We start from the raw sequence: 24,824 nt of genomic DNA on the forward strand, positions 1-24,824 counted from the left end.
TGCTCCTGAGGTTGGGTTATAAAAAGACTGAGGCCTCCGTCTTGGGGGCTCTCTCTGTCCCTGGTCACTCGCTCTCGGGGAAGCCAGCTGCCCTGTTGGGAGGCAGCGTTGTGGAGAGGCCCACACGAGTGAGCGTGGGCACGTTCTTCCCCCAGTTGAGGCCTGCGATGGCTGCAGCCTCGGCCGACATCCTGACTGTAACCCCGTAAGAGACCCTGAGCCAGACCCACCCAGCTAAGCTGCTCTCAGATCCCGGACCCACAGAAACAGTGACACCATGAGCAGCTGTTGTTTTAAGTGGCCAAATGCTGGGATAACTTGTCACGTAGCAATAGATAGCTGACACTCTTGCCCACCCTCGCACAGCCTGTCTGTGACCGGCTGGAATTTGCAGCCAAGCGTGTCTGACTTCAGCGTCCGCGCTCTCACCCGCCCCACAGCACGGCTTCCCCCGTAATGCAGAAGAGACACAGTCAACGCTCGCACGGAACTGAGACTGTCTGAATTGACGACAAAGCTGAGGGCCCAGTAAGCGTGGGAGATTCTTTGCCATTCTGTACCTCAGTTTTCTCATATGTAAAATGGGAGCAATATTAATACCCAATTTCATATGGTTATTTTGAAGAGTCAACAAGTTTTTACCTGGGAGGCTCTTAGAGCACAGTGAACACTCAACAAGAGTTAACCACTATGAGTAATGGATGAAATAAGGTATGCAAACATTAAGTGAAATAATGTTGGGTTCAATCTGCTCTGAAAATCAGTGTTCTCATTTGCAAAATGGAGATGACAATATTGTCACTCCTTGTTGTCAGGGTTAGATGAACTAGCACGGTGCCTGGCACATACTAGAGCTTGATAAATGGCATCCACAGAATGATTTATTGACTGATGCTCGAAAGGTGGCATCAGGTGGAAGATGGGTGACCAGTAAGTGCCGTGACAGGGCAGCCCTGTGGATCCTACTCATCCGAGACACTCCAGGTTTCCCTGCCCCAGGGTCTGGGAGCCAAGTGAAGGCGGAGGCCAGGGTGAGGGTGTTGGGGGGAGAATTTGCTGCTTGTGGGAAATCTAAGTGGCCTGGACCTTCCTCCTGGGCCTTGGGAATCTGCTCCTGCCGAGGCCCAAAGCAGGCCTACTGCGCTGCCGCTGACAGGACCCTCAGTGCTCCAATGAGAGGGGATGATGTGGACAATCCCAGGAAGGAAATTGGTTCCATAAAAATCCCCAGATCCCTGGGGCTGAGAGGCTTAATGAGTCCCAGCACAAATGAGTCCCCACCATTTCCCGTTCCAGTTGGATCTTCTTTGCAATCGCATGGTTTGTGCTCTAAATGCACTCCAAAAGAAATAAATGAGCAAATAACACAAAAAAGATGGGCCTTACTCTGCAGCCCTATGTGGAAATGTTTGGGAAAATGTGATGACCATCTTTGTGCAAAGATTTGGAGATTTGTGAAACATGTTTGTACAACTTCCTTTGCCAACTTCTTGTTGATATTTTTGGCATATTGAAATGCCAAATATCATAAACGGGAAAACAGAAAACACATAGCCCTGGAATGATACTAGAACCTACTTGTGAAAAAGTGCATCTGCACAGCACACCAAACCTTACCGTTTTCACTGAGGCTGATGTTTGCTATGAACTTTGGGACGGAAAGACTTGGTTGTGATCCTGGCTGGAGCAGACGACTTCCCTTCTCTGGGGTTTCTCAGCCACAAAGTATTGGGCTTAGAGCTGATCACTGGTTTTCAAATTGGGTTCCCTGGGACTCCTGGGGGTCCCCCAAGAGGGCTCCCACCTCTTACATAAATCAGAGCTGCTCCCCTTTTGTCAGCCTCACATTTTAGGGTTCAGATTCTGATTTTTTGGAAAAAAGATTTTCCTGCTTAGGAAAAACAAAAGACTTGAAAGTCATTTTCTTAGAACATCTCTAAGCTCCTGACCAGTTCTTATATTCATAGAGTCTGTGTACAAGCGGAGAGGGAAAGGGGGTTAAAAATGACATAGAAATATAGGAGTCAGGCTCAAAGAGGGACTTCCACATAACAAAGAAGGAAAGCGAAGGATTTTTTGTTTGTGGGGATCTTTAAGAAGAGCGGCAGAAGGGTTTGGACGCAGTGAGAAACCCAGGGCTGGGGGCGGACGAGATGACCCCTCGGCTGGAGGATGCCATGGTCCTGTGAAATTCCTGTGTGGGCTGAGCAATTCCTAAACAGGGAAAGGCCTTGCAAGCCACAAGGCAAGTCTATTTTGTGCATTTCTTTCCTTCTGCCCAGACCTACTCCTCCCAGCTCTCCAACCTGAGTTATGCGCAGGACAGATGTTTACTGAGTGCCTACTGTGCGCCAAAGACGGTGCGAGTGCTGGGGGGACGGCGAACCCCTGACCTCTCGGGGCTCGCATTCCGGAGGCAGGGAGACACAGAACCTGACCCACACACCACACAGCCGCTCGGTGGCACCTGTCCTAGTGCTCTGAAGGAGAAATACAGGCCGACAGAACAGTTACAAAGGAGTCAGACCCAGAGGGACTGGGGCGGGCTTCCTCAAGGATTGATGTTTGAGAAAAAACCTGAAAAAGAGGTGAGACATGAACTAGGTGGAGAGGGAAGGATCCCTGTAGGAAGGGAGGAGCCCTCTCCAAGGAAAGAAGGTGTCAGGGGTGCCCCAGGGATGCCTTTTCGTCTGGCACACACACATGCTGATCCGGCTGTGTGGTTTCAGCTCATTTCCAAGTTCTATGTTAATGAATCTGCTACTGCCCCGCCCCCACCTCTTCTACACCCCGGGTGCACCAGAATCACCTGGGGCACTTATTAACAGAGTCCTGGGCCCCATTCCCAGAAATCCTGATTCCATGTTGGTGACGCTGAGGTCACCACACCCAAAGCACATGTGAGCAGAGCTGCTCTGGTGGCCTATGCTGCCCTGTCCCTCTCAGAGCCACACCAGGCACATGCCTGTCGCAGAGATGGGGCTGCTCCTGGGCTGGCTGGGAGGTCAAGGCAGATGTCCTTGCCATGCTGGGACTGGGGTTTGGGGGGGTCTGCGTGGACAGCATAAGGGCCCCTGTCATGGGGGCCAGGGTGGTGGGGATGTGAATGAGGGGCCAATACCCTCTACCTCCTGGGTCCTGTCTTGCACTGAGTATCTGAGAATCCGTGTGCGGAAGGCGGGTAAGGGTAGCAGAGGTAGCTGGAGTGTCGCCATGTCGTGACTGTGGCACACAGAAGCCCTCCACACATGTTTTTTTGTTTGTTTGTTTTCCTTTTCTTGGAGGAGTAAGGAGGACTCTGAAAACTGTGTTTTCTGGTCCTGGCTTCTAAAGGAGGCTACGTGGTGTGGTGGAGAGGCCTTGGCTTTGAACTTAGACCTATTAAACAGAATTGTCATTTGCTTGCTGCATGACTGCGACAGGATCACTTAACCTCTCTGAGATTCAGTCTCCTCAGTGGAATGAAGACATCTCCTCTCCGGGTGTGGACACAGTGGTAACTCAAGGAAGGGCGGTCCTTTCCTTAGCTAAGTCCTCCCCAAGCTGGGGCTGGGGCCCCTCTGGGGAGGCCGCCCAGCCCCCTGCTTCTCCCCCTCTCCCCTCGGCAGCGTGGCCCTCAGGCTGGGCCTGCAGAGCCAGGCTCAGTGGAGAGAGGGCCTCCTGCCTCCTGCAGGGCAGCTCTTGGGGGACAGCAGGGTATGCAGGAGCCCTGCCCTCGGGGCTGCCCTGGCCAACCCAGCTCCAGCCTCGGACTACCTGGCCAGTGTTCCCTCCCCTTCCAGTATTTCCGTCTTCACTAGCCCACAGGTGCAGCTCTGTCAACTGGTGAGGCCCCCGTGCAATGGTGGTCAGCTGTGTAGGCCCATTTTCTAGCTGGAACGATGTCTGGTTTAAGGGGCCAAAGGGGAGGATATTGGGGGAAGGTCGGCCCCCAAAAGGGCCAACCAGCAAGAAGAAGGCCCAGCTGGCATTCACGCTTAGGGAATGGGGGGCTTCTGGGAGGCCTCATGAGGCCCAGCTCCAGCACCTTGCCCTAAGCTGGCTCTGTGGCATGGTGGTGCTGGTCATCCCAGATACGGCGACTCTTTGGCTGGGAGAGGAGTATATGCTACTGAGTCTCACCCACCTCACCCCATCTCGGGCCTTCCCTTGCGCCAGGAGGACAGAGCTTCCGTGCAGACACCTGCGGGGCCTGGATGTAAGCTCTGCAGGGCTTGTTCATCACTTGTCCATGGGCCCATCCTTAGCACCCAGCACAGGATCTGGCATCCAAGGGGATCTCACCAAATCTTTGCTGCATGGCTGATGGGAGAGGAGGCACCATGACATAGGGGTTAAGGGCATGGACTTCAGAGCAGAACGAGCTGGTTTCGGATCCTGGCTCTGCTACTTACTAGCTGTGTGTCTGGGGTAAGTTTCCCAGCCTGACTGTGCCTCGATCTCTTCATCTGTGGAAGAGAGATGACAGGAGACAGCACCTACTTCACAGGGCCGCTGGAAGAGCAAACAGACCGGGGGTGGCAGGTGTCCACATAGTGAGTGTCGTTGAAGGAATGAGAGCATGTAGCTTGGAGAAGGTCCAGGTGTGTGGGCAGCTGGGTTTCAGGGCTCTGCGAGGAGAATGGATCAATGGATCAATGGATCAATGGACACCCCAGGGTCTCCAAAGGGTGTTCCTCCTCAAAGGAGGCTGACCTGCTGTGGTTTAACCTCAATGAGGAGAGAGAGATGGAGAAAACTATCACCCAAGAAGAGATGGATGAGGAAAAACTTCCACAGTGAAGGTGCACTCAGAGGACCCACAGAGGTCTAGCGGGGTCCTGAAGGGGTCTTCTCTGTCTCCTGGAAAGGTTAGGGTCGCAGCCTTGCTGCAGATCTCGCTCGGCTTTTCTCCGTATGGCTCCTGCCTCCTCCCCGCTCCCCACTCTGGCTGGAACCCGAGGAGTTCATCAGCGTTTCCACGGTGCTCGTCACTGTAGAAACCAGGGCCAGGAGAGACAGAGGAAGAACTGGAGAGCGTGAGGAAGGGAGGGGTGAAGAACAGGTGGGCTAAGGCCTGGGTGTGGGCAGGAGGAGAAGCGACCTCAGACACCTGGCAGGCCTCTGCAGTCTTCCCGTGGAGGGAGTGACCCCATCGGAGGCTCTCAGAGGTGCCTGTACGGAGTGGGTGTGTCAGATGGCTGTCTGCAGGGTTGCTGTGCTGTCCGATCACAATCGAGACACTTAGTGTTCAGCACAGCACCGTTCCTGACGACAGCCAGGACCACCGCTCTGGCCAAGGGCCGGCTCCTATTGCGGAGGCTGAGCCGGGATCCCACCTACTTTGTCCAATTGTAAAAGCAGAGGTGGAGCTGTGGGACTTCTATTTTTTTTGTCATTTTGATTTGTTTTTGTTTTTTTGGGTAGTGAAGACTTAGCAAACATGGATCAGCAGTATGATTAAATGAAGCTAATAACAAAATTAATCTCCCATGTAATTATATACATAGCTGCTATTATGCTGCGTGGTAATTCGTTATAAATGTAAACAGTCCACAAAAACAAAGTAACTAGTGTGCCTTTCACACAGCCAGGCTATGGCCACAGCTTTTCTCTTTTTGTCTGGTTAGTGCTCCAGGACCCATCATGGAACTGGGCTGAGAGTTTCCCTTGATGCCATATGGCGTGGCGTTCAATCACACTCAATGCTGACGCTCACCTGTTGTGCCTCAATTGTTCTCATGCCCCCAGGGCCCTCCTCTCATCCTCCCTTCAACCCCAGGACCTGCCCCTGTCCCCTCGGGAGGAGTCCTTGGGCTGTACACTCTGCTGCTCCTGTACTTCTGCTCTGACCTCAGGCAGCCTTCGTCCTCCCATCCATGAGCCACTGTCTGTCCCCTCCCCCACGTGGCAGGCTCTGTCCCAGGTGCTGGAGAGACAAAGAGAAGGAGACCAGTTAAATCATCAAGAGAAAACTGTGAAACACTTGGGCTTATGATGATGAAATATTTTTGCTCTATGATGTCTCCATGCACACTCTATTGCTCGTGACCAAGATATTTTTGTAAGACTCAAAAAGGGTTATTTAAAAAAAAGAGAGAGAGAGACAGAGAGAGATGAATAAGATCCAGTTCTTGATCCGAAGGAGCCGATGGGCTGGCAGAGGAAGCTGGTCGCTACACAGCTCATCACAACACCCCGGGACCATGCTGGGGGGCGTCTACGAAGGCCGCGGAAGCACGTGTGGGGGCAAATGCCTTTGCTTGGTGAGAGGAAAAGGGCTGGGGAGACAGCTCAGAGCAAGTTTCATGGAGTCACATCTTGACGGATGAGGAGGAGTTAGGCAGGTGGCAAAGGAATGATAATAATAGCTAACATTTATTGAGCACTTACGATGTGCCAGGCACTGTTCTAAGTGCTGCTTACGTGTTAACCCATGTAATCCTCACAGTGACGTCAGAAGGCCGGTGTTATTGTCATCTTGTAGAGGCAGCAACGGAGTGTAGTGGGTTATATTGTGTCCCCCTCAAAAGGCATGTCCAAGTCCTAACTTCTGGTACTTGTGACTGTGACTTTATTTGGAAATAAGGTCTACAAATATAATTAAGGATTGAGATTTCATTTTAAGATCTTAAAATCTTAAAGTGAGATTACAGTCTCATTTCTAGAGGAGATCATTTTGATTTAGGTTAGACCCTAAATCCAATGTCCGGTGTTACTAAGACAGAAAGGAAAGGAGGGGGAGAGGTAAGACACAGACACGGGGAGGAGGCCGTGTGAAGACAGAGGCAGAGATTGGAGCTGTGTTGACATGAGTGAAGGAAACCTGGAGCCACCAGGAGCTGGAACAGGCAAGCAAGTATCCTTCCCTGAAGGCTTCAGAGAGAGCATCGTGCTGCCCATAGCTGGATTGCAGACTGCAGTATCACACGCTCTGCTCTGGGGAGCCATTGGCTTGAATCACTGTGAGCAGTCACTCCCCCCCCCAGATCTGCATCAAGGAAGGGCAAGGCTACTGCCCCCTCACCAAGGTGGCAATCAGCTGACCCAGGGAACCTGGCCCCAGACTAGCCTTGATACACCACAAGTGAGACCCCCATGAGCCGATGTTCCTGTCACTGAACCACAGTCTGTCCCCACTGCTGTGTGCTCGATCTGCCAGGAACAGCCTGGCTTCAAGAGCGGACAGGCACTGTGGCCAGGGTCGGGGGAGCCTCCTAAGTGGGGAGACTGGGAGAGACTGGACTCCTGCTTTGTGGGGAGGTCTGAGCACTTTGATGGCGGGCAAGCCTGGCCACCTGTCCTGTGGGAAGAAGGGAGGCTCACTGGGCAGGCTTGTCGAGACCTCTGTCATGGCACCATTTGGAGGCACAGGGTTAGTGGTGGGGCCAGCCAAGCTTTCCCAGGTGTCAGAGACGATTCTGTGTCTCCACTGTGTTTTTGGGTTTTCACTCCTTTGTCCTGATAAAGGAGGACCGGGGGCCATAGCTGGTTTCTCCAAGGAAGTCAGGTCTTGTTGCAGCAGGAAAGGGAGTGGCCCCTTCACAGGAGGGGAGAGCAACAGCCCAGACCAGACCCGGAAGCCTGAGGATGAGGGAGGGCAGGCCTGGGGAGCGTTTCCCTGGGCCCCTGCGTGCCCAAGCAGCGCCACCAGGCCCCATGGGAATGGCCCCATGGGAGCACCCGCTGCCCGGCTCAGGGCCTCTGTGGGACTGAGGAGGACTGGGCTTCTGTCAGGGCAGAATCCAAGCAGATTTTCTCTTTGCTTTGTTTATAGTCTCCATCCACTGGCTCCAGCCTGGCGTGCCTTCTCTTCCCAGGATAACTACTAAATTTCTGCCAACGGGGGGTCTAAGCAAGAAAGCAATGGTGGCTCCATTGTGTGAGGTTCCGAGAATGTCTTTTTTGTGAGTGTGGGGCTGGTGTCACTGCCCCTAGGGAGCCTGCCGGTCCCAAGGGAAGGGGACCCAGGCTGCAGGTGCAGAAGAAGCTGCCTCAGGCACTCGAGTGAAATCCTTCTGGCCAGGACTGAGCAGGACAACAGGAATGGTAAAGAGAGACATGGGGACTGTTTTTTGGGCAATTGAATGGGTTGTTTTCTGTTTCTCTGTGGCAACAAAGCAAAGTGGATTCCACTGTTGAGCCCTTACTTTCTCCGTGTGATCGAGAGAGGGACTTGGAAACAAGAAGGGGTGCTTCACGGTGTGCAAACTCCGGGCGTTTGCCTATTGCCGGCGTTGTCTGGGTTGTGCCGTCACACGGTGCTTATTGGTCACCAGCTCAGAGCCAGGCTGGGCTGCTGCAGCTGGAGATGACAGGAGATGGCGAGAGTGGGGCTGAGTGCTCAGCGCGGGGCACCCTGCGGCCTTGGAGCTAAAGCGAAAGCAGTATAATTAGTGCAGCCACAAGGGGTCCTGGAACGCGCTGTCTCCCGGTTCAGACCCGGGCTCTGCCACTCACCTGCTGGGTAATGCTGGGCCAGTTATTTACCCTTTCCTCAACCATTCTTCAGTGTCCGCATCTGTAAAACAGGAATCTAACGGCATTGACTTTGTAGACTTGTTCGGAAAATTATATGAGTTAATATATGTGGAAAATATGAACAGTGCTTGGCACGGTGAGTGCTCAACAGTATTAGCTGCTATCATTCTTCGTGGGGTCATCTTTGCTTTAGGGGCCTGCATGTGGGCAAGTCACGCGCATTTGGAGGATATGCCCCTGGGTGAGGTGCTCTCTTCAAATTTTTCTGTTCCAGGCCTTTTTCTCTCACCCTAATGCCTCCGATCCATACTGTCGGCTTTTACTCCTGCACCTGGGGGTGTGACATCGTGGGTGTGACATGGTGGGCGTTCTCAAAGCCGCACCTGCGCCTCCCCCTGTCTCCACCGAATTACATGGTGTCAGGGCCAGCTGTTGCCTAAGGGGACCAAGAGTTCACCGAGGAGGAAAGCAGGACAGGGTGAGAGAGGGTGACACAGGGGACTCTCTATGACATGGTCCTTTACAAAGCCCAGTGCTTTCTCCATGCCATTGCCTCGCAGTGGGAGGAGAGGTGGGGACTGTCACTCCTGGTCCCGGGGAGCAGGGGAACCGGGACTCCTCTGCTTGTGTCCTTCAGACACCAGGGCTGGGCTCCAGTGGGAAGATCGGGGTATCAGTGCCTGTGGCCCTGGGCTGGGGCAGACACCCCACTTTGGGAATTTAGAGGAAGGGGGCAGGAGTGTGGCTGCAGATGCTGGCTTTTCCCACAGGCCTGGCCTCTGGGGTGAAGCCCAGCCTGGGCCTGCCAGCGTCTGTCAACCAGATGAAACTTGTCACACAGGGAGTTCCTGCCCTCGAGGGCCAGAGACACCCACCTCTGGGCCTCTGAAGGGCGGCCTGTGTGCACAAGCTGTGTCTGGGCCCACGGAAGGGGGCTGTGGCCGAGGGTCCTGCAGGGCCTGGAGAGGAGGCCACAGTTTCCGCTCCGCTCTCCGCTGAAACAAACTCAAGTGCCTTTGACCATTTAATGAGCTGAGGAACAGTTCATTTCATCCTCATGGCAACCCGCAAACTAGGTATTATTTGTCCTGGTTTTATACATAAAAAAGGCTCAGGGACATGGTGAAGGCAGGATGTGGAGCGGGAATGCAACTCAGGCCTGACTCGGAAGCGTTGCAGGGCTCTGTCTCTGAGGAGCCAGGTGGAGTTTGGGAGGTTGGCGCTGGGCAGAAATAGAACCGCGCGAGCCAACAGTGCGGGGCACTAAAGAGGAGCGAGAAGGAAAAGAAGGGAGAAGACCGAGAAGACTGAGGGATGCAGAGAAGAACTGAGGGGGGAGGTGGGGAGAGCAAGGCCTCCTCCCTGGCCTGCGGCACCGGGTATATCCCTGCGTTGTGCCTGCTGGAATAGAAGGCCCTCGACCTGGGGGGCCGTAAGCCCCAAACCCTCCAGAGCCCAGGCAGGGAACACAGACGAACTCACAGGCCTGGGGGGTGCCCAGAGGACCCACCTGTCAAATGAGGGCCGCCTCCAGCCAGTCTCGGGGACGACAAGGCACGTAGGACCAGGGACCAGGCTCACCAGAGGCCCACATCTTTTTTCAAGAGAAGCAGGAAGTTAATTTTTTAAAATGTGAACTCTCATAATTTTAAAATACTGGTAACCAAAACAATTTAAAATATCATTTTAGGAAAAAAACCAAAAAAGCCTTCCAGCTTCCAGGATGCAAGCTCTGCTTTGTGGCGCTTGTGTCCCTGAGGGTCTCCCCGCCAGATTGCGAGTCAGTCCGGGAGACCCCGGGAGAAGAGAGCGTTCGTGTGTCGGGGCGCTGGGGTGGTGGTGAGAGCTGAGGGCTGTGAGGAGGAAAGCTCCAGATTTCCAGGGAGAAAGTAAACAGGGTAACACCAAGGCATTGCTGCCAAAAGACGCAAAGGAGACATTTTGCCTTTGACCGTGGATGTGCCGTCCACCAGCTCCCCGCGTCAGGGTGGCCGGAGCCCTCGGCTCTGCAGCAGGACATGAGGATACAGGCTCAAGAGGGCTGAGGGAGGCAGGAGGGAGGGGTGCCTGGAGGCGGTGGGAAGCCGCTCAGCTGGCTGCTGAGAAGTGAATCACATTTCCATGTGATAGGTGCAGTTCACACTTCGTAAGGGAGCAGGGAGCAACCGCAGCCTGACTTTTCTAAATATACCAGGCAAGCCACACAGCCACCAACCAGGTTTGCAACTGACATTCCTGACAGGAGGCTAGGCGAGGCCTCGGATTCCATCTTTGCGGGCTGCACCCCAGGCTGTGCTTGTCCAGCCAGGAGAGAGGGGCTGGGGCAGGGGGCTGGGACTGCTGGAAGGTGTCCACAGACATCCATTCCTGGGTAAATGTCTGTAAAAACTGAGCAACTGTCGCAGGCCCAGGTTCAACTGTACAACCTCGAGGCTTCCAGAGGGGGCTGCTCCAACCCCATGGCAGACTTCCTGCTTCTGTTGCCCTCGGCCCTCCCAGAGCTGCCTGCCATAGAGACCCCTGGCTGTGTCCTTCAGGCTTCCAGGTATGGGCAGCATCTGTGACATCGGCCCTGGGAAGGTCTCCCCCAAGTCTACAATCTCTCTGAAAGTTCTCACCTGAAACCACAGGGTGGGCAGTTGAGGCTCGACCTGCCTTGGCAGGAAGCTCAGGTCCCAGGGATAGGAAGTCCTCTAACTGGCTCACCGAGACGTGCCCTGCACGTCATCCTGCAGGCTGGGGCAAGGGGGTGAGGAGCAGCCCTTTCTCTCCTTGGCGTCAGTTCCCATCTCTGTACAAGTGGAGGCTGGAGGTGACGATGCCAGTCTGAGGCCCCTTCCAGCTCTGACGTGGCATGGTTCCCTGGGGTACGACGTGGGCCGGGTTTGGGGAGTGGGAAGTGATGGTCTTCCATGGAGCAGCGGGGCTGCCCGTCTTCTCCTTGCCTTGGATGTGAGGTGAAGCAGCCACGCCACTGCCAGGCACCCATCAGAGCCTCTGCGGGACCCAGAGGAGCTTTCAGTGGGGGCTGGGTCTCGATTGGCTGCTCTAACGCTGGAGGAGAGGCAGACGTGACCCAAGAATGTAGGCTTTGGACTGTGGTCAGAGATGCCCCTGGCCAGCAGCACTGCAGAGAGGAAACCCACAGGCCCTTCTAGAATCTCATAGGCAGACTCCCAGCTGTCAGCAGCTTTGCTAATGGCAGGTGTCTGGGAAAATGCTGAGTCCTGGAGAAAGCGCTGAGCTCATGGCCGGGTGCTCAGACTGGAGGCACATGCAGGGAGCTGCAGCCTGGGACGCAGACGGTGGGGCCCTCCCAGGACCTTGGCCTCCCATGGCATCCACTCGCTTCCCGGGGAGCCCTGACGACTCAGGCAGGACTACAAGTCTCTAAGGAGCCAGCTCCTGTGACCTTTCAGAGGCTGCCTTGGTGGGGCACCCACGTGACATTCATCCAGCATGAGCTCAGCCTCCTGGTGGAGGGAAACCCTTGTGGGCTTCAGGGTCTGTGGGGTCTGTGGGATCTGGTTCAAATCCTGCCTCTCTCACTCCTCAGAGAGCCTTGCCTGACAACGCTTCCTCACACCATGCCTTTCTAAGTTTCTTCATGGAGCTTAGTACCTGACACTACCCGATCTAACCACTGGTTTGTAAGTTTCCTGCCAGTCTCCCAAACCGCCGTGGGACGCTAGGCACTGAGAGCACGGCAGCAAGCAGGCCTGGAAGGGTCCCTGTCCGCACGAGGTCACGGTCTCGCCCGGCATACGGGTAAGAAGAGACGGTGACGCTGGGCCCGGGCACTGTTGCTTAGTAAGTTAGCAATTCTTACAGTGTCGCCTGAGACATGCACTTATGCTAAACAATTCTTTGTGTTGTCTGAAATTCAAATTGAACTGGGCCTCTTGTTTGTTTTGGAGAGTGCCCTGGCGCTGTGGAAGCATCAGGAGCAGCCCTGGAGCCAGTCCTGGGACCTCCTGTGGGTATTTCCTGGAGGCGCCGCAGCCACACCCGAGGGATGAGGAGGAGTCGCCCAGTGGAGGAACCTGGGCCTCCCAAAGGCCAGGAGGCCAGAGCCAAGAGCCCCGGGGACCTGCCTGACAGGCTGTCACAGAAAGTGGGGAGCAGAGGGGCTGGGGACAGGGGCAGGCACGGGTCAAAGGTGGTCTCAGGATATGTTCAGGGATCTGGACTTTAGCCCCAGATCAACAGATTTACTGAAGGCTTTTAAAAGGGAACAGGATAACATTGCCTTTTTTAAAGGTTATTCCAGCTGCCGTGTGGAGAAAGGATCTGGGGTGGGGGGAAGAGTGGAAGCTGAGAGGAGGCTTCGCTGCTGCCCAGCTGAGGGGTGCTGGTGGGTGGCTGGGACGAGACTCGGGAGACAGAACCAACAGGATTTAGCAACCAAGTCAAAGTGAGAGGAGGGCCCTTGAGGGCGCAGAAGAGGAAAGGTGATGCCTAGACTTGTGACTTGAGCCACTGGTGGACAGGGTGCCATTCAGCACGGTGGGAAGACAGGAGGGGGAGAGGAGGAGGAGGACAGGAGGTGGAGATGGTGGCAGGGGAAAGGGTGATGAGCTTCGTTTGCATAAGTGGAGCCTCAGGTGCTCATGGGACTCCCGGGTGGAGATGGCCAGCAGAGCTCTGGCAACCGTGCGGGCCTAGGCAGAGGCCTGAGCTACCGCGTGGAGATGCAGCTGGAAGCCAGACAGCCTTGCCCCTCCTCTGCAGCTCCTGCTTCAGGTGCCTGCAGGGCCTGGCTGGGAAGGGACAGGGTGAATGGGGCTCTGGACAGGTGCATTGGGGCCTGAGCTCGACCCCTTCCCTAGCATTCGATCTAAGGGGGGCAGCTGTCCTGGGTCCTTGCTGGTGCCTGACACGTGCAGCGTGGGCGCCTGCTGCCTCACCTGATTTTTCTTAGATGGTTACATGACCTCTCTCAATTTTAAAGTGCTTACAACTGATTCAATTTTTAAAAAAATGATACAATGTGGGCTAAACAGAATACTTCTATGGGCCATATCTGCTGTGGGGACCGCTGGTCAGGGGCCTTGGGTTTGAGGTGTGCAGAGGCAGGGGGACAGAATACCCTTCTGCATGAGAATCACCTGTGGGTCGTGTCTAGAAACGGACCCCTCAAGCGATTCAGAATCCACAGGCCTGGGCAAAGCACCATGGGTGATTCTCGAGAAGCTCTGAGTTAGGGGGCAGGCGAGGAGACAGAAAGGTTGGCTTAGGAGGCAGAAGAAAACCAGAAGAGCAGGCTGTCAGGAGAAAAGGTCACTTCAGGAAACAGGGCTGGCCGACCATGAGGAAAGGTGTTGGCTTCCTGGGAAGGATTCCAAGGTCCCTCTTCATTCTTGCCCTGCACGTCTTTGCTGCTCCCCAAGGAAGAGGAATACTGATCTTAGCGTCCAGCTGCAAGATGCTGAGGGAGCCACATTTGCCAGGGAGAGTGAGTGGAGGCAACGGGTGTGACGAGGCTGGCGCACACGGCTGTGCATCTGTCTCCTGTCTCTAAGTGGGCAGCAGAGTGGGGCCTGCCCCCTTTCCGCGGATGCCTTCCTGTCCTTCCCAGCCTGGCTCTCCCCCAGCCAAGCATGGTGGCACACGCTCTTCCTGAGTGTCTGTCCCGGAGCTGGCGGTATGTGGACCAGCCTTTCTCCCAGCCTCAGAGGTTAAGACCTAAGTGCTGGGATGGAGAGTGGGACGGGCAGGGAGGGGGGCCTCACAGAGTCCTTTAGCCCAAGCTACCAACCCTCACTGGTTTGGGAAGCAGGAGTGTTCCATGAGGTTCTGCCCAGCTCAAGCCACAGTTTACCGTTTTGCTTGCTTGTTTTCCATTGATTCTTTGGCATACACTTTCACTGGGGCTACACTGAGGAACAATGAGAGTTCTGGGCCAGGATTGGGTGTTGCTGGGCCCCCCAGTCTACTCCAAAACCATGCCAGTATTGCTAACATCCAGCAGGAATGCACCCCAACCCCAACCATAAGACAAGGACTAAAAAGGTGTGCACTGGATCTCAGAACAAGGAGGTCACGAGTAGCCTTACCAGAGCCAGGTCAGTGGCATGGTCGGAAGTGAGAGAAGAAGAGTGAGTGGCAGACGGGGAAGAGAGAAGTGTGTGCAGCCAACTGTTCCACAGAACAGGAGGAGAGAGGTGGAGGCGGTGAAGGGCATGGGTCGAGGCCAAGATGAGAAGAGCTGGCCCAGAGGAACACACAGAGAGAGAATCAGACTGACGGAGGAGGTCCCTTAGGATGGGGGAAGATAGAAACGTCTAGAGCACAAGGTAGAAATTAGCTTTGGACAAAACGTCACCCCTTCCACTGCAACAGGAGGGAAAGAAAAGAATGAGCCCAGGACAGGCAAGTTTATAGATTTGGTAGCAAAAAGCTGCAGGAACTGCTGTCTCATAGCTCTGCTTTCTCTGTGAAATTGGGGGTGATACCCTGGGCTGAGAGGGAGCCAGCGATTTAAGGAAGACGGGAACCATGGACAGTGAGCTGGGCAGGCTGCCCAAGGGTGAGAGGCCCGGGGGACTGATCCCAGCTTGGGGCTTGAAGCCTGTGTGGCCCCAGAGGGGCTGCTGGGCCCAGCCTGGGCAGCTCAGACAAGTTCGCAGCCCTTGGCGGACACCTTTTCCACCCACTAGAAAGCAGCGAACAGAAGACTCCAGCTAGGGGTCTGACAGCTGGGTTCTCAACCTAACAATTCAAGTTACCTACCTGACAATGTGGTTTATATATAAAAAAAAAAAAGCCCACAGAAACAAGGAAAAATCTTCTAGATCCCAGGCTAAGCCCCTATCACTCATTTTCCCCCCTGGATGGGTCAATATTCCCTGATGGGGAAAGCTGCCACCAACAGATTAGTATTTTTCAAGGTATATTCCAGGAGCCTTAGCGCTAAAGATGTTCCAAGGATAAAGGTGAAAAATAGGTTTGGAAAATCCTGCATTAGCACCCCCTCTCTTGGAGATTCACAAACGGCATTCACATGCAGAAAGATTGGAAATGTTTAGCAGGAGAGAAAACTTTAACATTGTTTCCGTGTCTTAAACCACAGAGCCCTCTCCCTACCGTGCCCATCCTCCCGTTGCCACTCAGAACTGATAGGCTGTGGATGTCACGTCAACAGACATTAAAATAAACAAATCACCTGCAGTAGAACAGGACTGTCAGCCCAAGCGCAGGCGGCTAGTGGTTATTGATGGACATTCTCCAGTTTCCATAGCCCCCTGGTTATCTACCTGGTATGTCTGAAATGGCTGTCATTTAAACAGCTATCTCTCGAGGAAGATTTTCAGCTTGTTGAAGGGCGAATATCATCTGTGGCATGAACAGAAGCATTTTAAATCTGTGAGAAATCCCACAGTCCAAGAGTCAAGTGAGCGCAGAGCCAGTGTGCTGAGCGCGCTGCAGACAAGCATTCTCCGTGCAGACGCCGCCTTATAAGGTGACCTGACATTTTCTCACGGCCCAGGCCACCCTCTAAAAATATCCAGAGACAGAGTCGGAGTGGGAACTGACCTCCCTGAACACTTCAAATATTAACAAGCAGGCCCTCGACTAAACAGGAGGGCTGACACCTGCTTTAGGACCCAGCTCCAGAAGCTCTCCGCTATTCAAAACCAAGCAGTCTGCAGGGTCCCTGATGGGGAGGGCTCTACAGCTGGAAGAAAATTGACCGAGCCTCCACACTCAAGCTGGTTTCTTTGTTCTAAAAAAAAATGTGATTTTATATACTCCTCCAGAATATGCTTTAAAATCTGTCTTTGCTTTATATGGACAATAAAGATCCGTGGCTGATTTTCATTAGAGCCCCTTTCGGCGTCCTTGGGCTGAAGCTGTTTTCCAAACTCCTTTGGCTCCAAAGGGGCACCCCCCCCACCCCGCCCCCCAGATCACTTGTAAGGTGCTGCCCCCCAGTGGGGAAGCCCAGCTACGACAACACGGAGGCGGAAATGGTGTTCCGGGCTTTAACTAAGTGCAGCATCTGGAAACACATCTGGATTACATCCACCCAAGGCCAAAGATAGATGCGAAAGCGCTGCCGTAGTAATAAGTCTATGCACTGGAATTAGGGAGCAGAAAACATGATTTCCAAACATAGAAGGATTTATGAAACAAGTACTAGGTGCCTCAATACACAGGCTCTTACATGCTTATTTTTACTCATCAAACAAGAGATTTTCAGGGTGAATTACCTTTTGTGGGAAAGATTATTTTTGGTAATGAGACTTGTCCCCATAACACTAAAGGACTATCTTTAAATTAAAAAAAATATTAAACAGTCTCTCACATGTTTAAAAGAAAGTGCTGGTCAAAAAAACCACACAGCTCTCTTCTAACTCTGGTTCTCAGTTGGGGCAGAGGAATGTTAATAGGTATGGCTATTTTTGGTAATAGTTGCTTAGAACAGTTTCTTCACCACTAAACTGTATGACAATGAGCCAGGTTATTTGTGAGGCTGGGAATTTTTTTTTCCTTTTAAATAATAAAAGGAATTGCAAAGCTAATCTTCATTCTTGCTAAAGGGAACACAACAACACAGCAGTATTTTTGGAATGCTGTGTGTAACAGTAGGCCTCTTAATTATACCAATGGTAATTCCTCCAGGCTAAGGCTTATGTTAACATAGTACACATAATTGCCACAAAATATGACAATGACAAATTAGAAAGCCCCGGTTTCCCATTACAACCCGAGGATTGTAAGGGTTGTGTTTTCTGGGTCGCCTCTACTATTAACTTTACCATCTGTTCTTTAGTTTCAGTTGCAATAATTTTATTTCTCTTCTTGTAAATGAAAAGCCTGTCTCTGAAACAGAGCAGGCTCTGTATGAGGACACAGGTAGTCTAACCATGGGGCTGGTAACATCCAGGCCGGGATCAGACAGCATTTAGGAAGAAAAGGTTATCTGTTGCCCCAGTTCATGCAACTTTAACAAATGTGAAATAAAGTAAGCGCCGAGGCCTCCCAAATAATATATATCTTAAAAGTCTGTTTTTCTTGATGATATTTAGGGAAAAAAAACTTCTTAAACATAAAAAAAAGTTGCCCTTTGGAACAAAGACCACACTCTGGGGCAGTGGAGACGGTTAACTCTGAGAAAGACCCAGCAGACTGAGGATGGGGTGGGTGGGTACGTTACTGCTACAGGCACCACGAGCGAGACATCAGCCAGAGAAGTCACTAGAACGTGCCAGCACAAGCAGACAGCAGTGTTTCTGTTCTGCGGTGAAACAACTGGGGGTCCAGAGCTAGGTCAGAAGTGACCCAGCTGAGGATACCCTAAGTCAGTGTCCTTCCCACTGCTTCTGTGACCTTGAGGGAGGGAGCAGTTCCTAGGATTGTTCTATGTTTGGAGGCATTTTCAGGATGAGGTGCTTGAACTTGACCACATCTTGTTTTAATATAAGATGAACAGTACTGGGCAATAGTACCTCCCTCTCAGCTTCTACCAGAAAAGTTACACTAAAAAAACCTCATTATAAGACAAGGGTTCTCAACCTTTTGCTGATTAACTTCTTAGATTTCCTAGTCACTTACATGAGGAATCCCAGCGTGCAGACTGGCTCAGTGAGCCTGAGGACTGACTGGCAGGGAAGAATGACTTTGTGGAAACCTCTTAATATAATCTGTTTCCTGTGAGTGCAGAACCATTATGAATAGTAGAAATAGATTTTAAAATCGTCAGAGAACGAGCTGGAGTCCATAACGGGACTGAAACCCTTCCATATTCCTGCAACACCACATTCAGGCCTATTGAATGTGAAAAACCATTACACTTGTTGGTCAGTAGTTCAAATCCAGGCAGAGCACACACTAGTTTATTTTGAAATGCAACACAGATCAGTATTTTATGAATACAACTTATTACCACATTAACATTATCAGGTAAAAACAGCTTTCAAATGCATGCATAGAAAGTTAAGCATAGTCTTTGAACTCCTTATTCTAAATATACAAAAAATACATTTAAATTATATAATTTTAGTGAATCAAAGACTTATAAAATTACAATTTTGGTTTTCACAACATAGAAAAAATACAAAAATGACTATATATATATATATGGGTGTATAATTTTTTACCCAAATTTCAAAGGAGCAGTACATATTGACTTTGATGTTTTAAGATATTTTGTCCAAAACTCAGAATTGAAAATAATTTGCAGGTTGGATCACATAAATGCAAACCTTTTATTATAAATGAATAACCCCCCCCCCCCAAAAAAAAAACCAAGTGAAAAATGAGGGCAGGATCTCTTCATATGCCTCTTTGACTCTACATCTTCTACACCTTTCCTGTCAGAGGTTTGCTCTGGAGGAACTTTTTCGTCTTCAAGGATAGTGCTTTATTCCATGACACACTCTCCATGGTGTCTTTGATAACAGCTGGTACATGTTAAATGAATAATCCCAACTTTAGCAAACAGAACACAGAAAGATGCAGATTAGCAGCTTGTGTCTACAAAGCACTACTGCGCACCTCAAAGACTTCTCTCTTTCAGAAGGAGGCCTCGCAGGGGGATCTGAAACACCCACTCAAGTGGGTAGCGGGAAGATGATGCCTTGGACTGTGACCTGAAAGGAAACTGCTCGGTCTAACGAAATACCCACAAAAACACTACATCCCTCATTCACACTTCATAGGAAGAGGTGACATTTGGTGGGCTGGATGTTCTTAATTTATAAAAGAACGCTACTTCAAAAGAGAAATGAACTCATGTTAGGGATAGGGAGAGAGGTTATTGAAGGACACAGGGACGTGCCTTGCTGATCTGCCACAAGGATTCTAAAGTTGATGTACAAGAATTCACACTGGGGTACAGACCCTTCTTGAAAAGGGAACTGTTTGCTGTGTTCTTGTTGCCAAAGTTCAATTCGATGCAATACCACTGTTTGCAACAGAATGTTTTTCATAACCAGTGACAAATTATAATAAAGAGGCCTGAATAAAACCCCCGGTCCAGCAATCCCAAATACCTGCATTTTTCATCTTATCTTTCAGAAGTTTTCCAAAAACAATTGAAAAAAATCTTTACTGAATAAAGTAATGAGACTAATATAACCCAGGTTATCCTACTTTACAGTAGAAATAATTTTGGAAGAATAAAAGGACAGAGAAAGTATGAAAAAAAATATTTCCCACATATTTGTCTATCAAATACAAGAATAGATTCCAATCTCAAAATGCCCATCTTGTGCTGACTTTCAGAAGCAGAATTTTAATGTTCAAATAAAAAATAATTTATTACACACCTGCCTGCAATAAATTTTTAAACTTCTATGAAAATAAGCATTTAAAAATTTAGTTTTCCATTATGACACTCTTTTGATATTAGCAATTATATTGTAAATGACAACTACTCAGTAAGCTAGACTTAGTCTTAAAGATCAACTGAAAAAAAAGAAAGAAAGAAAAGAAAAAACAAAAAACGCCTCCATAAAGAAATAAAGAAGGTACTGTGTTGTTTAAAATTTAATGCACATCTAAACTTGTGCTTTTACATTTTCATCCAACCCTTCTTGAAGGGTTTTAAATGCACAGCTGAGCAACTGAATGGTATGAAGATGTGATGTTAATTAGACAATGTCCATAGGACCAAAATATTTCTTGGCTGCTCCAACACCCAGAGATGATACTGCTTTTAGCTCGTAGCTGCCCAACTGGAACAGTTTACTGCCTCTGGCCTTACAACTTGGTGGGAATTAACATAGGAGCATAATTAGGAAAACTATCCAAACAGAAGAGAGAAAATTAAAAATTAAAATTATAATGGTGTAAAAACCTATTCCTGAATGTTTTTCCGGACTACATTTCTGATGTGGCGCCTTCCGTGTGCTTTCGATTACAGAGTCCCCACTCCCACGTGGCTGGATTGGCTTCAGGTCCGCAAATGAGAACCGCTATGGGCACACACCTTACTTGCGTCACTCAGAGGTATTCTGAGCACAGTACTGTGAAAGGTGCTTGTCACTTACTAGCTATGGAGTTTTCCCTCTCTGAGAACTGTCATTTTGTTAAAATATGATTGAGGCTGAGCTCCAGATAAGGTAGGTTCTTACAATGTACACATACTCATTAAATTCAAGCACGTTTCTTAGTGGCAGGCAGTAATGACTCAATTGAAAACAAACAAAAGGATTCTACTTGTTTTTGGATTACGGGCACTATCCCAAAGCTTCACAGGCATATACATTTTATAATTCATTCAGTAGATATGAGGGGATAAGTCCCAGCCATAACTTCAGAGCATTCCAGAGAACAAAGTTTGCCGCTTCAAAAATACAAATAGTTTCCAGCATGCAGTCAAGCACTTTGAAAAGGGAATGCTAAACACACTGCAGACTGAAACATAACTCTACTGCAAGCTGGGCATTCAGTTGGTACAACTTCATTACTCAGACTGTAACTCCCAAGTATTCAGTGTTACAGAGATTTATTTATCAGATACATGAAGGACACAGGAGGATATAAAATGCCAAATCTCTTTCTAGCGCCATCATAAATATTGGGAACTTCTGGTTGAAAGAAACAGCATGCTGAAATGGACTGGCCAGGATGTTTTATGTAACAGCCTTTTAAAATAGAAAATCCCAGGCCCATGTGACACTGGATTTTGGTTTTTGTTTTATTTTAAATATTTTAAAAATAGTTCTTACTTATTTTCTATGAAACGTATTGGGAACTCAAAAAGTCTGCAGCATTTTTTGATCATTGAAAAGTTTGTTTTTTGGGGGGGATGTGCAGAAAGCAGGAACTATTCAAATTTCTTGTGTTCTTCAGTATGAGATAGGATCTTTCTTCTCTGATGTATCATGTGGAAGTACAACTGGGGGAAAACTAGAAAGGAGAGAAAAAAAAAGGTTAAGGAGATCATTTAAAATTGCATGTTCTACTTAAAGCATGGACTTGAGGTCCTCTCTGACCCTCTGACTACTTTCTTGTCTAGCAACCAAGGAAGGTAACAAGGTGGGCTTGGGGAAGGGCAGGAACAACACTGAGAGACTTACCTTTCTTTCCTGCTTTAGCTGAGGGGGAGTGTGGTGGGGAGTGGGATGACAGGTACTACTGTCACTATCACTACCAATCAAGATGCCCAGAGCCACCAAATAATACTCTTTACACTGTTTTTTTTTTTTTTTTTTTTTTTTTTTTTTGAGACAGGGTCTTGCTCTGTTGTCTGGGCTACAGTGCAGTGGTGTCATCAGTCATAGCCTGCTGTAGCCTCAAACTCCTGGGCTCAAGCTATCTTCACATTTATTCTGACCAATTTCACAACAACCAGGTAAGGAATTCCAGTGATGGAGTTATTATTCCTTTTTCAAGGAGGAAGAATTCAAGCTCCGGGAAGGGTAAACAACTTGCCTGGGGTCTCACAGGAAATCGCTGGCAGAGCTAGGACCAGGCTCTGGCTTCTGGCCCTCAGTCTAGTCTCTCTGGTCCTGGGGTGGGGTGGGGCACCCCAAACTACTTCCCAAGAGATGTTATTCTTTCGATGGGAAGACTAAGGACGGGGAGGAATACATTTGACTTGAACACAACTAAGCTAGGTTTGGATGCAGAAAAAGCTCTTATGAAAAGTATGCCATATCTTAGGCACTACAGATTCTTCTGTTCTTGGTCATTTCAGAGAATATTTTTAAAAGTACTGGTTCTCCAATGAACAGGGTGGTATTGCTTCCCTAGGGAATATACGGAAATAAGTGGAGAAAGGGGAAGGTTACTGGCATTTAGCACATGGGGCCAGACAATACTAAAACATCCTACCATGCACACCAGTTGCCACAACTAAGAACTGTCCCACCCAAAATGCCTAGGGTGTTCCTGCTAGGAAATGCCAGTTTGAACTACCTGGCCTACACAAGGTCACTGCGTGTAAACAACTTCAGGTGGGATGGCCTTTGGTATACAATGCCCTTCCCTCCCCTCCCTTTCCCAATAGCTCCAACTTCTTATTTCTTAGACAATAACCTATCTTTTGTGGAGGTAATTTCTCCTATTGCCAATCCTCCCCTGACAGTTTCTTCCTTTTTAACCGGGCTCCAAGCTGCCAGATTTCCAAGGGTCCTGCCAAAGCACGCAGGACACCGGTGGGTGCACAGAGCTGCTGAGCTGCACGGGAGGCCGGGTGCTCCACGGCGCTGCCGTCCACTCCACGCGCTATTTCTAGGCAGGAAGTTGTTCACAGAAAAGACCCAGCCTATGCATACAATTCAACAGGGAGAGAACTATTTTGGTACGGAAGCCAGAATATTTGACAAGCTCTATAATCTAAAAACTGGAAGTAAAGATATAATTAAGCCATAAGGAATGCTAATTGTAATCATTTAAAAACGTGGGGCCAGTCACATTTCTATAGATTGACTTTAGCAAAGGGAAACGCTGTGAGCTAAGCTTGCTAGGGACCCTCCCTGCTGGCTGTGTTTGTGACTACGTTACCAGCCTCAGCTGGTTTGGAGGGTCCAGGGGAGGATAATGACCTAGAAGCTATGCATTAGGCCCTTAGTGGCAGTTAAAGCAAAACAGCCAAGTAAGAACTCATTTCCATGGGCAAGGGCCTGCTGGCTATCAGAAGGGTCAGATGCCAGAAATGGGGACAGATATGGCCTTTCATTCATTCCTTCCCATCTCCCAGAGGCCCCAGAGAAAAGAATGTGGGTGGGAGGCCAGGGGCCTGGGGGTGCTTGGGCTGTTCTCCACAGCTTGAGCAATGGCACGTGGGGGGCCAGAACTTCCATGCCGCCTCCATCTGAATTACCTACATGTTCAGACCGAACCTGACTGACTGAAACAATTCCGGATGCGTGGCTACTATTTTTAACTACATGGCTATACTCAGGATAAACACTAAAAAAAAAAAAAAAAAAAAAATCTCAATGTGACAATGGGCTATTGAGAATTCTACCTTCTGCTCTGCCAGTTCAGGACACTTGGAGGGCAGACCGTCACTGGGCATGCGTGTGTGTCTGTCCCTGTGTGTCAGGGCTGCGGGGGCTGTGGGTGCTACTGAGCCTTCCCTTGTTTTAGAGGACGGCCAGTCCCTTTGGGGTTGCTGCCCCACTAGGGAGAGGCGGGCTTGTGCAGGATGAGAGCAACTGGAAACGCTCTGCCTGGGCCGAGTCCCTTCCCAGCGTCTCTGTAGACCGGAGGTGGGTTATGGCTGGAGAGTGCCAGCTTCTCGGCGTCCTCACCCATGTCAGTGTTTCTCGACCTTTTTTTGTCTCCTCCCCCATAACCCATATTCGCCAATTTTGAGGGGAAAATATAAACAGGACTTAGACACCTACGGAGTCCTCAGATACTGTATTGTACTGACACTGTACATACTGCCAGTGAAGCAGACCGGGAGAGGAGCACCTTGCCAGGGGCCCAAAACACCCCAACACGAGGAGGAAACGCTGGGGCCAGTGCTCCTGGGCCACAACGTGGGCTGAGTGCACTACGTGGCAATGGGTCGGGACATGAGGAACAGGTGCTACTTTACGTAATACATGGAGATCATCAGCGTCCCACTGCAGAAGATTAAAAGAACCCTAAATTATAGAAAGAAAACTAAATTTGGTAAAGGAGGTTGCGTGTTAACAGCAGCCTCTCCTAATTCTGCATTTTCTTCTGATAAATACAAAGCTTTGGAAAGTTGGAAATGTGCAGCTGGCTGGAACAAACTGTGCAAACCGGTCTCAACATTAACAACGTGAACTACTGAAAACATCCAGGGTGCCGGCTCAGGCCAGAGCCCAGTGGGTGCCAGCAGACGCGAAGGGCGCCCTGAGGCAGCAGGTGTGGCCTGGGCGCCATCTTGGACCTGGGTGAGGTGTCAGGGATTTTGATCTTTTAATCAGGAATCTTTTAATCTTGATTTGAGATCCACCCTTTTTCCTGGTCTATAAGAGGTAAGCTGCCTTAAAAAAGAAATTATATTAGACTTAACCAAGCCGAGTTCTCCTACCAAAAAGAGGCTGAGATGGGAAGAGGAGAGAAGAAACTGAGGTAAAGAAAACAGACTTCTGGGAGCAGAGTCTGTCCTTGCTCTCCAACAGGCGGCAGGCCCTGAGGGCTGCTTTCTCTCTCCTTTCTCTCTTCCAGGGGAAGATGCAAAGTCCCACAGAACTGGGCTTGTTTTCCTCCAGGAACCCTATTGTCATGGGAGAGCTGCCTGGGCTTGACTGGGCCCAGCCACTGCATCAAGAGGTCAGCAGAAAGAGGCAAAAAGGCTGGTACTGGCTGGCACCAGAGCACAAAGATGACCAGCAGAAACCCTGAGGGAGGGACCCCCAGATTTCTGTCAATGTGGAATCACCTTGCCATGGGTTTGATTTCATAATACCCTCCCTGTCCCTTTCCCA

At 50.3% G+C, this 24,824-nt stretch overlaps 1 protein-coding gene across 1 annotated transcript in view; it reads right to left on the reverse strand.

The window, feature by feature from the left end:
* Positions 1–18,519: 18,519 nt before the first annotated feature.
* Positions 18,520–24,824, reverse strand: part of HACD2 (3-hydroxyacyl-CoA dehydratase 2) — an 89,635-nt gene continuing 83,330 nt past the window's right edge. The window contains exon 7 of the mRNA XM_069472710.1: positions 18,520–21,318. Within this exon, the coding sequence (XP_069328811.1) occupies positions 21,236–21,318 (83 nt within the window). The 3' untranslated portion in view covers positions 18,520–21,235. The remainder of the gene's footprint in view (positions 21,319–24,824) is intronic.

Source organism: Eulemur rufifrons, chromosome 7 (genome assembly GCF_041146395.1).
Source record: "Eulemur rufifrons isolate Redbay chromosome 7, OSU_ERuf_1, whole genome shotgun sequence".
Lineage (NCBI taxonomy): Eukaryota > Metazoa > Chordata > Mammalia > Primates > Lemuridae > Eulemur > Eulemur rufifrons.